The 14,613-nt window shown below is 37.4% G+C and overlaps 1 protein-coding gene and 1 pseudogene across 9 annotated transcripts in view; both read left to right on the top strand.

Annotated features, from left to right (window-relative positions):
• Positions 1-14,613, top strand: part of CNOT4 (CCR4-NOT transcription complex subunit 4) — a 133,733-nt gene that overhangs the window by 84,566 nt on the left and 34,554 nt on the right. For all 9 annotated transcript variants that reach the window (XM_058530779.1, XM_058530771.1, XM_058530773.1 and 6 more), the window contains one exon: positions 14,245-14,302. In XM_058530779.1, the coding sequence (XP_058386762.1) occupies positions 14,245-14,302 (58 nt within the window). The remainder of the gene's footprint in view (positions 1-14,244; positions 14,303-14,613) is intronic.
• On the top strand, positions 1,507-4,824 carry LOC131397662 (signal transducer and activator of transcription 2-like; annotated as a pseudogene).

Here is a 14,613-nt window from a genome sequence, read left to right as displayed (position 1 = left end):
AAGAAATTTTTTTCTTCCCATACTGTGTTTGGATATATAAAGTTACTGCATATGTGCACATACACGCTGGAAAACTAGTAGGGGAGCCAGGGTATCTTGCTTCACCTAAGTAGAATATGTATATTCAAAGAAGTTGGAGAGCCACTGGTCTAAAGTATTTGTTCCAGAAGGTAGATTTTAATGAGTTTGGGGGAGGGGCGGTTAGAAATAGAGTTGTTGGTGCCCTTATTTCTTAGAATAGAAGAAAAAGGACATCAAATGAGTAATTGTGTGTTTAAATTCAACTTTTATATAGTGTCTTTTAAAGATCAAATTTTATTACTGAAATACAAAATTAAAATGAATAAATGGGGACTTTACCTGCTGTTTTTAAAAGCTTGCCATGTTCTATGATATGTTTAGGGTGGTAGATGGCCATCTTTCAGCTTTAAAATTAAGAATAATTATTTGTGCTTACCAGTAATTGAAACATTTATTTTCATTCATGTTAGGTACATCCTGGAGTTATGAGAAAATTCTGATTAAAATCATATTTACCATAGTAAAATCAGTCCAGGTTTATTGAGGTATTTTTTTCTTGCTCTATTAATAGCTGATTGTGTCATGTTGCTTAAGAGGGGCCATATTTTAGTAGCAAAGTAATACTTTAAATGTTAATGTGTATTTGAAGCCTGTATCAAATAAAATATACTCTATAAAGGCAGGCTACCAGTCTGTAACTTAAATTTGTCCTTTGCAGTAGCAGATGTTTATCTCAGTTATTTGACGTGGTGAGCATGAAAAATGAAAGTGAATTCTTCTAAATGAATATGGGAATATTTAATTTGGGAGCAACGTAAATATGTATTTGTGTATCTAGTAACATGATAGTGAAATTTAGCAATGTCCATTATGTTGACATCTGTGTTAAATTTTACCTTATATCCAAAATGCAACCAAAATTAGTACAATCACTGAGACTATTTTTATCTTTTAATGTAATGAACAAGGCAATTAGACCTTATCAATATTTTTTCTATCCCATCCCCAGTCCACAAAAAAATAATTTCTTCCTTGATACTTTTACTATGTAATTACTTGCTTTATGCTGCAAATTTTAGAAAGCAGCGAAGAGACTGTTTTCAGGAATTTTTGTTGGCATTTCCACTGAGGAAGTAAAAGGAAGTCAATTATAAGCGCTGCCTTTGGGGCAAGTTAGAAGCAAGTAAAGTTGGCTGAGCATCTGAAGATCCAGACGGAGGCACAGCTGTGTCAGACTGCCTGCTTGCAGATAGTTGTGAATTTTGGTTTCTTTATCTGTAAAACAAAGTATTTAAATTTGATATTAATGATCCTTCTAGCTCTAAAATCTAATGATTTTTAGACACTTTTAGGAGACTTGATACGATAGATGCCTTTTTACTGTGTTCCTCTTCACTGCCTCTAGTGCAGAGATCATCGGATACCAGGTGTCTCTAGACTAATTGAATCAGAATCTCCAGAGATGGAGCCTGGCTATATACTTTAAATAAATAAATATAGAAATATTTATTTATTTTTTGAAAAGATCCGTAGCACTAGAGTCCAACTGTTAGGTTATTTGAAAAATATTTACTCCTGAGAAATCTGTAAAACCCTAGATTTTAGAACTATTTAGGGGTAGAACTAAAAAAAAAAAATTAGTGAGACTGTTTGAATGAAAACATTATATGTTTATGAATTTTTATGTACAAGGATTTACACACACAGCATTGCCTTCTGGAAATAATATCTTGATTGTGTTATGAGACCAAACTACCTATTAGGACTTCTTAGTCCCACTTGAATCCAGTACTTCTCAATCCAGGTGTCTGAATTTCTCCTTCTCTCAGCATTATGACTATTTGTCAGTGTTTGAATGACCTATCGGTATAGGTGGTCTTCAACTCTTAGCCCTTTCAAAGATGATTGTCAACCTGTGTTTTCTCTCTCTCATTCTTTGGTTTAGTTCAATTTATATTATTTGCTTTTCTTTGCTTTTATCCAAGAGAACCAAATTAGTATGCTTCAGCTTTTCAACACCTTTCTAGTTTTTTTCTTTACTAGGCAACCTCTGCCCCACTCCTTGATGCTATGCAAAAGCTTGTTAATTTTTCCTATTGAAAATGGAAAGAGCAACCAAACTTCTGCTCTGAAATGCAAGCAATTTTTTTTTTAATGTGTCAAAAAGAGGTTGATTTAAGAAAGCCTGGGCTGAGTGGCAGCCAGTGTTGGTGTGCGTGGCTGGGAATGGCGAGCTCTGGGGTTCAGCTCCCCACTGAAGCAGGTCAGAGGGGCCGAAGAGGGTAGAGTGGGAGGTCCTGGTGCTGGAGCTCTCTCTGGGGATTGGAACCTGTGACCAAACCACTAGAGGGAGCAGGAACTGAGCCCATAGCCAGACTCAGACCCCAAATGACACAGTGGGAGATGCTGCAGAATCTTGACACTCCATTTCAGGATCATTTGCACCAGTTCTACTCAGATATCTTGCTGGTAGACATTGGACAGTACTTGGTGGTCTGGATTGAAGACCAGAACTGGCAGGAGGCTGCACTGGGCAACAATGATTCCAAGACTAATATGCTATTCTTCCACTTCTTTGACCAACTGAACTGTGAGTGTGGCTGCTATAGCCAGGACCCTGAGTGCTTTTTGCTACAGCACAACTTGCAGAAATTCTATCAGGACATTTGGCCTTTCCCCAGGGCCCTACCCAGTTGGCTGAGATGATCTTTAATCTCTTTAATTCTGATCCAGGCTCCGGAGGGCCAGTGGGAGCAAGGAGAACCAGACATTGAAGCACCTATGAGATTGAATCCTGGATCCTGGAATTGAGGGCTATGATGGAGAAGCTGGTGAAATCCATCAGCCAACTGAAAGACCAGCAGGATGTGTTCTGATATAAGACCCAGACCTCAATGAGGATACTGTCTTTGGACCCCCATCAGACCAGACATTAGCAGCTTCTATGGGAAACTCTCAGTGACCTGGATAAAAGGAGAAAGGAGGTGTTGGATGCCTCCAAAGCACTGCTAGGTTGATTAATTACCTACCTAATCGAGCTACTGGTGCCAAAGTTGGAGGTGTGCGAAGTCCAGCAGCAAAACGCCTGCATTGGAGCCCCCTGGACCATGGGTTGGAACAGCTGGAGAAGTGGTTCACAGCTGGAGCAAGGCTGTTTCATCTCTGTCAACCGCTAAAGGAGTTGAAGGGATTGAGTCACCTGGTTGGCTATCAGGATAACCCTCTGACCAAAGGGATGGACGTGCAGAAGACCCAGGTCACAGAGTTGCTACAGGGTCTGCTCTGCAAAGCCTTTGTGGTAGAAACCCAGCCCTGCATGCCCTAAACTCCCCATTGACCTCTCATCCTCAAGACTGGGAGGAAGTTCACTGTCTGAATAAGGCTTCTGGTGAGATTCTAGGAAGGCAGTGGGTCACTGACTGCAGAAATCTTCCTTGACAGGCATCCTCCGCAATTACAAGGTTTCCAAAAGTTCAACATTCTGACTTCAAATTGGAAAACTTTGACCCCCTGAAAAGGGTTAGAGTCAGGGCTCAGTTTGGGACTTCAGCTACCTGACTCTGGTGGTTCTGGAAAGGGCAGCAATAGGGGGATGCTGGGTGCAACAGAGGAACTGCACGTTATCAGCTTCATGGTTGGATACACACAGACATCCTCTGTGTGGTGATTATTTCTAACATGAACCTACTCTTGATTTCCTGGGCCTCTGTTCTCTGGTTTGGTCTGCTCAGCTCAAACCCCCAGAATCAGTGGTTCTTCTCCAGCCCCCCTAAAGCCCCTCTGGAGCTTGCTGGGCCCTGCTCTCAGTTGGTAGTTCTCCTGTATTGGCTGAGGCCTCAAACTGGAGCAGCTGAGCATGATGAGGGACAAGCTGTTTAGGCAGAACTCTAGGATTGAGCGTGCATTGTTGTTCTGGGCTGACTTCATTAAGCCAGAGAGTCCCGCAGGCAAGCTACCATTCTGGACATGGCTGGACCTGGTACATGACCACCTGGAGGATCTCTGGAATGATAGATGCGTCATGGGCTTCGTGAGCTGGAGCCAGGAACACCAGCTGCTGAAGAAGACCTCGGGCACCTTTCTACTGCTCTTCAGTGAATCATTGAAAGAGGGCATTACCTGCTCCTGGGTGCAACACCAGAATGATGATAAGGTGCTCACCTACTCTGTGCAGCCCCACACCAAGGAGGTACTGCAGTCACTCACACTGACTGAAATCATCCACCACTACCAGCTGCTCACTGAGGAGAACATACCTGAGAACTTGCTATAGTTCCTTTACTCCCAGGTCCCCTGGGATGAGGCTTTTGGGTGCTACTATGAGGAGAAAGTTAATCTCCAGGAATGGAGGAAGTACCTGAAACATAGGCTTATTATGGTCTCTAATAGACAGGTAGATGAGCTGCAGCAACTACTGGAGGTTAAGCTGGAGGGAGAACTGGAGTCATTAGAGCTGGAGCCAGGGCTGGCACCAGGGCCAGAGCTAGGCCTGGAGTTAGAGCCAATGCTTGAGGCAGCGCTGGATCTCGTGCTAGCACTGGAGCCCACATTAGGCGTGGTATCAGAAAGAGTGCCAGAACTGAAGCTGGACCCTATTCTAGAGCGATTCCCAGAGAACCCCAGGAGACAATTGCTGTTGTTCTAAGATATGCTTCTAGTGTAACTTGAGATGCAAATGCAAGTGGGCCCTGTATATGTCGCTGTTTGCTGCCTGGTATGTTAGAGGAACAGTCCTTTTCAGAACGAGGCCTTTCTGAGCAGAAGTGGCTAATAAACTTTGTGGTGACCTGGAAAAAGAAAAGAGAAGAAAGAAAGCCTGTAGATTTTTTTGTTTGTTTTTAAATAAAAAAAAAATCCCTGTGCAATTTATCTTAGTGTACCCAATCTTCTTTCATTTGGCGTCACTGGGGCTTGGCAGTTCTTGACCAGAGAATAGTCCATTTCATAGAGTAGATCTCTTTGTTCATTAGTAAATGTGGTATTTATTAAGTTTGTTTTCCTTTTTTAACCTTCTTGGCATGATAATGGTTAGTAACGGATGAGTGGATGTTGAATGTAAAACAACAAATTTGTTAATATGACCAAAGCCTAAGCAGACACAGAGCTTGATGAGAAAGGAAGTTTGACACCTGATACCAGGGGGGTTGTGAGAACTATGACCTGTTAGTGGAAACCTCAGGATCTCTGTTGTCTGTGCAGCCGATAGAGCTCTATGGAGTTCACATTTATTGGAATTGGAATTTATAAATACACTTTTTTTTCTGTTGTGTTAAACATGCATTAGCAGGGACTCTCCCATCTTTATTTTCCATTTTTGCACTGATAGGTACACTTATGATGACAAGTTTAACTATAATTGACTTTTTACAGATCATATAGGAAATAAAACAATTCTAGTTATATTTTTATTCTTAAAGCTTTTTATTATTCTTTGAATTTGTTAATTATTCTTAAAATAAATTGAAGAATACGCTAAAACTGAGTGGAACGTGAGCTTAGTGATACCATGCCCCAATCCTGATTTTTCAGCAGCTGTCTTTGGATTGATGACACTAATCTAGAAATTTTTAAGCATCTTTAATAAAAATTACCCAGGTAAAGTGTAAAGTGTTATGAATCAGTGCTTATGAAATTGTAGTTGGCATGGTGGACAAGATGATATAAATTATTATAATTAGTTTTAATCAAGAAACATTCTTAAGATTTATTTTGTTTTGTTTTGTTTTTGCTGAGGAAGATTGGCCCTGAGCTAACATCCGTGCCCATCTTCCTCTACTTTATATGGGACGCCGCCACAGCATGGCTTGACAAGCAGTGCATCAGTGTGCGCCTGGGATCTGAACCTGAGAACCCTGGACCACCAAAGCGGAGCGTGCGCACTTAACCGCCTGTGCCACTGGGCCGGCCCCTCTTCTGATTTATTTTGAATGCAGTAGTATTTTCATATATTGCCTTTGACAGTAGCAAGACTGACATCACCTATGTTGAAAATTATTTTTTAGCGCTCTTTAATAGTGGTAGCTGGGAAGGTGAACCAAGATCAAGACACTTCAATTCTCTCTTTGTAATATTTGCTTTCACTCTTTTGTTTCTATTACTACTGATTTTTCTCAACTTTAAGCCCTTATTCCCATATTATAAGAACAGTGCAAGTTTGGGGAAGATGGGGGTGTCGGTAGCTCCAGGAATCTATCTCTCTACCTGGACAACAGGTGCACTGGCAGAATCTGTCTTGTAACTGTTTTGGAACTCTGAAGTCTGTTGAAGGCTTGCAACTTCCAGGGGAAGATTTGGTGGTTAATTTTAATCAATTTCAGCTCTTAATGCCTTAACGCCTACCCATCCTTCTGCCCCAGCCATGTGGCACACAGCTGTGCACATCTGCCTGGAGCAGCTTGCAAACAGCTTAGGGGAGCCAGAGTGGGCAAAAAGGACACTGTCTTCCAAATCTTGGGGATCTCTGCTCTGACTGCTGATTATTGCTTCTGATCACAGAGGTGCAGACAAAGAGGCGGGCAGCCATTGTTCTTGCATCTACCCTGTTGTTGCAAGCCCCAATCCCTTTGGTTGAAGTGATTTCCAGAGGATTTATAGGGCTAGTGCCCATTTTCCCCCCTTTCAGTTTTCACTTTTTCCCATTTTAAGAGCTAGTGATTGAAGACTAGAACATTCAAAAACAACTGCATATACAAGGAAAATTAGAAAGTGACTACATATCGAGAGAAAGGCTCGGAAAAGACTCGAGAAAAGCTTAAGTTTACACCTAAGGCTGATCCTTGGCACGGAGACAGCCTACAACAAGCCACAAAACAAAAACAATGACCAAAAGCAATAACAAAGAAAAAACCTGGGGAAGGGGGAGAATCTGAGTTTCAGAGGTACCACGTTACTAGATTCGAACCAAAAACTCACAAGGCACACAAAGAAACAGAAAAGTATGGCCCATTCTAAAGAAAAAAATAAATCACCAGAAACTGTCCCTGCAAAAGACATAATGGCAGAAATACTAGACAAAGACTTTTAAAACAACTCTCTTAAAGATGTGTAAAGAACTAAAGGAAGTTGTGGAGAAAGCCAAGAAAGGTATGTGTGAACCAAGTGGAAATATCAATGAAGTAGAAAACCTAAAAAGAAACCAAAAAGAAATTCTGGATCTGAAAAGTACAATTACTGAAACAAAAAATTCACTAGAGGGATTCAAAGGCAGATTTGAGTATGCAGAAGAAAGAATCAGCAAACTTGAAGATGGGACAATGGAAATGATCAAATCTGAGGAACAGAAAGAAAAAAGATTGAAGAAAAGCCAACAGAGCCTAAGGGACCTATGGGACACCATGAAGTGGACCAGGATATGCATTGATGGAGTCCCAGAAGGAGAAGAGAGAGAGAGAGGCACAGAGAGAATATTTGAAGAAATAGTGGCTGAAAACATACCAAATTTGATGAAAAACATGAGTATAAACATCCAGGAAGCTCAACAAACTTAAGTAAAATGAACTCAAAGAAACCCGCACCAAGACTCATTATAGTCAAACATTGAAAAGAGAAACACAAAGAGAGAATCTTGAAAGCAGCAAGAGAATTGAATCATCACATACAAGGGATCCTCAATAATTTGTCAGCAGATTTCTCTTCAGAAACTTTGGAAGCCAGAAGACCGTGGGCCAATATATTGAAAGTGCTAACAGAAAAAAAGCTATCAACCAAGAATGCTATATCCAGCAAAACTGTCCTTCATGAGTCAGGGAGAAATTAAGACATTCCCAGAAAAACAAAACCTAAGAGAGTTTGTGACCTCTAGACCTTCCCTGTAAGAAATGCTCAAGGGGGTCCTGCAAGGTGGAATGAAAGGATACTAGACAGTAACTTAAAGCTGTAGAGAGAAATTGTAAAGATCTCAATAAAGGTAAATCAATGGGCAATTGTAAAAGTTAGTATTATTGTAACACTGGTTTGTAAGTATACTTTTTGTTTTCTATGTGATTTGAGACCAATATGTTAAAAGAAAAAAAAATTAGTATAAAAGCTAGTATTGTTGTAACTTTGATTTGTCATTCCAAATCTTATTTTCTACATAATTTAAGAGACTGCATTTAAAAGAATTATTAGTTTATGTTTTGGGGCATACAATGTATAAAGATGTAATTTTGTGACATTTGTAACTGAAAGTAGTGGGACAGGGCTGTAAAGGAGTTTGTGTGTGTTATTGAAATTGGTATAAATTTAAATTAGAGTCATAACTTTAGGATGTAATTCTCATGATGACAAAAAAGAATGTAGCTCTGGGAGATACATAAAAGGAAATGAGAAAGGAATTTAAACATTTCACTACAAAAAAATCAACTGAACACAAAAGAGGACAGTAATGCAAGAATGAGGGACAAAAAAGCTAAAAGGCATATAGATGAATGGATGAATGCCCTTTCTATAATATAAATGTGATTAAGTCACTTAAAGAGCTTCCTGATTTCCTATTGTCCTTAAATGTTCAAACATCTTAATTTGTACAAAATTTCTAAGAATCTTATAAGAAAACAAATGGCGCGATGACATAAGTACCTCCCTCTTTATCAATAGTGACTTGAAATGTCAATTAATTCAACTCTCCAATCAAAAGATAGAGAATGGATGAAGACACGTGATCAAACTGTTTGCTGTCTACAAAAGATTCACTTTAGACCCAAAGACACAAACAGGTTGAAAGTAAAAGGATGGAAAAAGATATTCCATGCAAATAGTAACCAAAAGAGAGCAGGGGTGGCTATACTAATATCAGACAAAATAGACTTTAAATCAAAAAGATTGCAAGAGACAAAGAAGGACATTATATATTAATAAAAGGTTCAATACAGCAAGAAAATATAACAGTTATAAACATTTACACGCTTAATGACAGACCATAAGTAAGGAAATAGAGGATTTCAACAACATGATAAACCAACTAGATCTAACAGACATATACAGAACATTCTACCCAACAACAACAGAATACACATTCTTCTCAAGTGCACGAGGGACATTTTTCAGGATAGAGCTTATGTTAAGCCACAAATTAAGTGTCCAGACATTTAAAAAGATAGATATACCAAGTATCTTCTCTGACCACAACAGGATGTTAATAAAGAAATAATTAACAAAAGGAAATCTGAAAAATTCAGAGAATTTTGGAAATTAACACTTTTAAGCAACTAATGGAGCAAAGAAGAAATCACAAAGGAAATTAGAAAATACTTAGAGACGAATGAAAACAAAAACACAGCATACCAAAACTTACGGGAAACATCAAAAGTGATGCTGAGGGGGAAATTTATAGCTGTAAATGCTTACATTGTAAAACAAGGAAGATCCCAAGTCAACAATCTAACTTTAAAACTTAAGAAAATAGAAAAAGAAAAACTAAACGCAAAGATAGAAGAAGGAAGGAAATAAAAAAGATTAGAGCAGAGAGAAATGAAACTGAAAATAGAAAAAGAGGAGAGAAAATCGATGAAACTAAAAGTTGGTTTTTCAAAAAGATCAACAACGTTGACGAACTTTTAGTGGACTATGATAAGAAAAATCTCAAATTACTAAAACTAGAACTGAAAATGTAGAAGTTACTACCAATTATACAGAGATAGAAAGGGTTATGAGAGAGCACTGTGAACAGTTGTAGGTCAACAAATTGGATAACTTAGATGAAATGGGACAAAATACGAATGAAAAAAACTACCAAGACTGTATCATGAAGAAATAGAACACCCAAAGAGACATCTAAGTAGTAAGGAGATTAAATCGGTAATAAAAAATCTAACAAAGGCAGGCCCTGGAAGTGATGGCTTGACTGGTGAATTTTAACAAACATTTAAAGAAGAACCTATGCCAATCTTTCCCCCCCAAAGTGAAGAGGATGAAACATTTTCAACTCATTCTGTTAGGCCAGCATTACCCTGATATCAAACCCAGACAAAAGACACTCCGAGAAAAAGAAACTGCAGACCAATCTCTTCTGAACAGTGATGCAAAAATCCTCAACAAAATACAAGCAAACAATTCAGCAGCATATTAAAAGGATTCTATACCATGACCAAGTGGGATTTATTCCTGGGATGCAAAAATGATCTAACATGAAAATTGATCAATGTGATATGCAACATCAACAGAATGTATGATAAATACCACATGATCATCTCAATTGATGTAGAAAAAGCATTTGACAAAATTCAACACCCTTTCCTGATAAAAACAACCACCTAGGAATAGAAAGAAACTACCTCAAAATAATAAAAGCTGTATGTGAAGAACCCACAGTGATCATCATACTCAGTGGTGAAAGACTGAAAGCTTGTCCTCTAAGATGAGGAACAAGGCGAGGATGCCTGTTTCCACCACTTCTCTTCAACATAATCCTGGATATTCTAGCCGTAACAATTAGCTAAGAAAAAGAAAAAGCATCCAAATTGGAAAAGAAGTAAAATTATCTCTGTTTGCAGGTGATAAGATCTTATATGTAGAAAATCCTAAAGATTCCACACACACAAAAATCCTGTTAGAACTAATAATGAATTCTGCAATAAAGTAGGATACAAAGTCAACACAAAAACCAGTTGCATTTCTATACATGAAGAATCTGAAAAGGAAGTTACAAAAGCAGTTTCATTCACAATAGCTTCAAAAAGAGTAAAATATTTAGGAATTAACTTAACCAAGGAAGTGAAAAACTGGCATAATGAAAACTACAAAACATTGTGGAATGAAATTAAAGATGGAAATAAAAGGAAACACATCCCATATTCAAGGATTGGAAGACTTAATATTATTAAAATGTCAATTCTACCCAAAGTTGTCTACAGAGTCAAAGCAATCCTTATCAAAATTCCAATGATTTTTTTTTGCGGATTAAAAAAACCTTTCCTAAAATTCACATGTAATCTCAAGGCACCACAAATAGCCAAAACAATCTTGAAAAAGAACAAAAAACCTGGAGGACCCACACTTTCTGATTTCAAAACTTACTACAAAGCTACAGTAATCAAAACAGTGCAGTATTGGCATATAGACAGACATATGGCATATGGACCAATGGAATAGAGTAGAAAGCCCAGAAATAGACCACAGGGTCAGATGATTTTTGGCAGGGGTGCCAAGGCCATTTAATGGACAAAGGACAGTCTTTTCAATAAATAGTACTGGGAAAACTGGGTATCCACCTGCAAGAGAATGAAGTTGGATCCTTACCTAACACCATATACAAAAATTAATTCATAATGGATCAGTGACCTAAATGTAAGGCCTAAAACAATAAAACCCTTTTTAAAAGACAACATAGGACAAAAGCTCGTGACATTGGATTTGGCAGTGACTTCTTGGATATGACACCGAAGGCACAGGTAACCAAAGAAAAAATAGACAAATTGGACTTCATGAAAATTTAAAAATTTTGTGCATCAAAAGACGCTGTTCACAAAGTAAAAAGGCAACCCACAGAATGGGAGAAAATATTTGCAAATCATACATCTCATAAAGGATTAATATTGAGAATATATAGTGAACTCTTAAAACTCAACAACAGGAAAATCCAACAACACGATTCAAAAATGGGCAAAGAACTTGAATAGACATTTCTCCAGAGAAGATATATGAATGGTCAATAAGCACATGAAAAGGTGCTCAGTGTCACTAATCATTAGGGAAATGCAAATTAAAACTGCAGTGAGACACCACTCATACACCTTAGGATGGCTGTCATCCATTAAGCAACAAGTGTTGGCAAGGATGTGGAGAAATTGGAACCCTGAGCACCGTTGGTGGGAACATAAAATGGTTTAGCCGCTGTGGAAAACAGTTTGGCGGTTCCTCAAAAAATTAAAAATGGACTTACCATATGATCCAAGATTTCCACTTCTGGGTATACACCTAAAAGAATTGAAAGCAGTATTTCAAAGAGATATTTGTATACTTATGTTTTATAGCAGCATTATTCACAATAGTTAAAACGTAGAAGCAACCCAAGTGTTCATGGGTGAATGGACAGGCAAAATGTGGTATATATACAATGTGATATTATTCAGCTTTTGAAGGAAGGAAATTCTGCAATATGTTACTTCATGGATGAATTTTGAGGATATTATTGCTTGTGAAATAAGCCAGTCACGAAAAGACAAATACTCTATAATTCCACTTATACAAGGTACTTAGAGCAGTCAAAATCTTAAAGACAGAAAATATAATGGTGGATGCTAGGGGGAGGGGAAAATTGGGAGTTATCGTTTAGTGGGTATAGAGTTTCAGTTTTACAGAATGAAAAAGTTATGGGGATGGATGGTTGTGATAGTTGCACAACAATGTGAAAGTATTTAATACGACTCAGCTGTGCACTTAAAAATGGTTAAGATGGTAAATTTTATGTTAACCGTACTTTACCACAATAAGAAAAATTTTTTTAAATATTGCAAGTTTGTCAGATTATCTGTATTATGTTCCAGTCCGTCTTCATGTTACCACCAAATTATACTTTCTAAAACACTGCTTTGTTTATGTCATTTCTGTGCTCAAAAATTTACATTGGCCTCTGATGTTTGGCCTTAGTCTATCTTTCTATCCTGACCTCTCATTGTTGCTAAAATCATTCTATAAACTAATTATTTAAGTTACCCCCAACCCTATCTGCAACCTTTTGATTCTCAGTGTACTTGCTCTACCCTCCTTTAATGCTCTTTCCTTCTTTTCCTTCTCCTAATGTGTAAATCTTTTTAAGGACCTACTGAAATTTGAACTCCTCTAGGAAACGTCCCCTGATTGCGCCACTTGTGGTGACTTCTGTTTCTCAAAAAAACCTATGGCATTTATTGTTTAAACAATTCATTGAATAGTTGGCATTGGCTGATATTTGTTGCTGTGCACCTGTCTTATTTCCCGAATATCTCTAAACTTAGTGGGCTCAGAGCTATATCTTATAATTTGTATTACTCAGTTGACTTAGTAATATGAGTTGATTTATTGATATTTTGTGAATAATAAGTAAAGATGCTCTTTAAGTAAATTCCAGCCCTATTTGTCAAATTCAGGAGGATCTGGCAATGTTTCTGCAGAAGATACACTTGCTATTCAGATGCGGTACTAGATTTTGTTAAATTTTTCAAGAGCAATTAAATGCGGTATCAGTAAGTCATCTGTTTGTAAGATGACTTTGTATATATTTCCAGGCAATAAAATAATTTTGAGAAATTTGGAAGCTTAAATTTTTTTTTGGCTATAATATTGTATGAGAAATAAGTATTAGTTTTTGGGTACTTTTTTTTATGTGCTGGGTTAAATAAAGTTAGTATAGAAATAGTTCACTGGCTCAGTGTTGAAATGCTTATAAAGATTTTAAGTCAGACGAGTTAAAATGGACTTGCAGTTAGCACTTGTGTTCCTTTACTGTGGTAGTGCATTTTCTCCGTACAGAAGTCAAGATTTAGTGTTTTGGGTTGAATTAATAGTTTCCACAAAAGTTTTTTTCCGTTAGTTTTGTGTGTGTGTACACACGTGCATTTGCCTTCTCTAGGATTATCATTGGAATATTGAAGTATTAAAAGAAATTTATTGCTCTTAAGAACCTGTAGAGAATATTTCAATAACTTTTATGCCCTTCTGTCCAACACCTAGAAAAATGGGTATTATTTCAAGAATTTTAATGAGGAATATGTCTATCACATGCACAAAACTAAATAATGGATTCGACTTTTGACCTATTAATTAGAGTGGTATCTTTTAAGTAATACCTTTTTCTTTCCAGCTACTATATCGCCGATTGTTTTGTTTTTTTGTTTGTTTTGTTATCATTTTTTTTTAATTTTTTGTTTATTGCAGTAACATTGGTTTATAACATTGTATAAATTTCAGGTGTACATCATTATACTTCTATTTCTGCATAGATTACGTCATGTTCACCATCCAAATACTAATTACAACCCACCACCACACACATGTGCCGAATTATCCCTTTCGCCCTCCTCCCTACCCCCTTCCCCTCTTCACCCATTGTTTTAGAGAATCTAACTAGAATATAAGTTCCTCAAGGGTACGGATTTCATCTTACACTTGTTTGTGTCCTCATCGTCTCACCTAAGGTCTTATATCAGAGTGCTTCAATAAATATTAAGATGATAAAATGTCTATTTTTCTTATTTTGGGGAGTTTGTTTTTATTGTGGGAGAATGACTTTACTCTGATTTTATTCGATTTGTTTTCTTTTTACAGCCCCATTGACAAACCTTCAGATTCTCTCAGTATAGGGAATGGCGATAATTCCCAGCAGGTAAGATTTTAATACTCTATCACTTCATTTATATGCCATCCCCTGAAAACAAGGTATTCTATGCAACAGAATACTCTAGATAGTGAAAAATACTTTACTGAAACAATTTAAAGACAATTTTAATGAACATCTTTGTTAATTGTATTACAATTAGCCTTCTTTTCCTCCACAGGATATATAGAGCATAATTTAACCCTTTCTTGATGACTCAGAATTACGATGATGACCATATATTATTATTTTGTGTGCTAGTACATCAGTGTCCTGAGAGTTTGCTGGTATTATTGGTCTTTTTGACCCTCTACCAAGTG

This window comes from Diceros bicornis, chromosome 3, assembly GCF_020826845.1.
Source record: "Diceros bicornis minor isolate mBicDic1 chromosome 3, mDicBic1.mat.cur, whole genome shotgun sequence".
NCBI lineage: Eukaryota > Metazoa > Chordata > Mammalia > Perissodactyla > Rhinocerotidae > Diceros > Diceros bicornis.
Note: the sequence above shows the minus strand (reverse complement) of the source record. Positions and strands in the feature narration are given on the sequence as shown.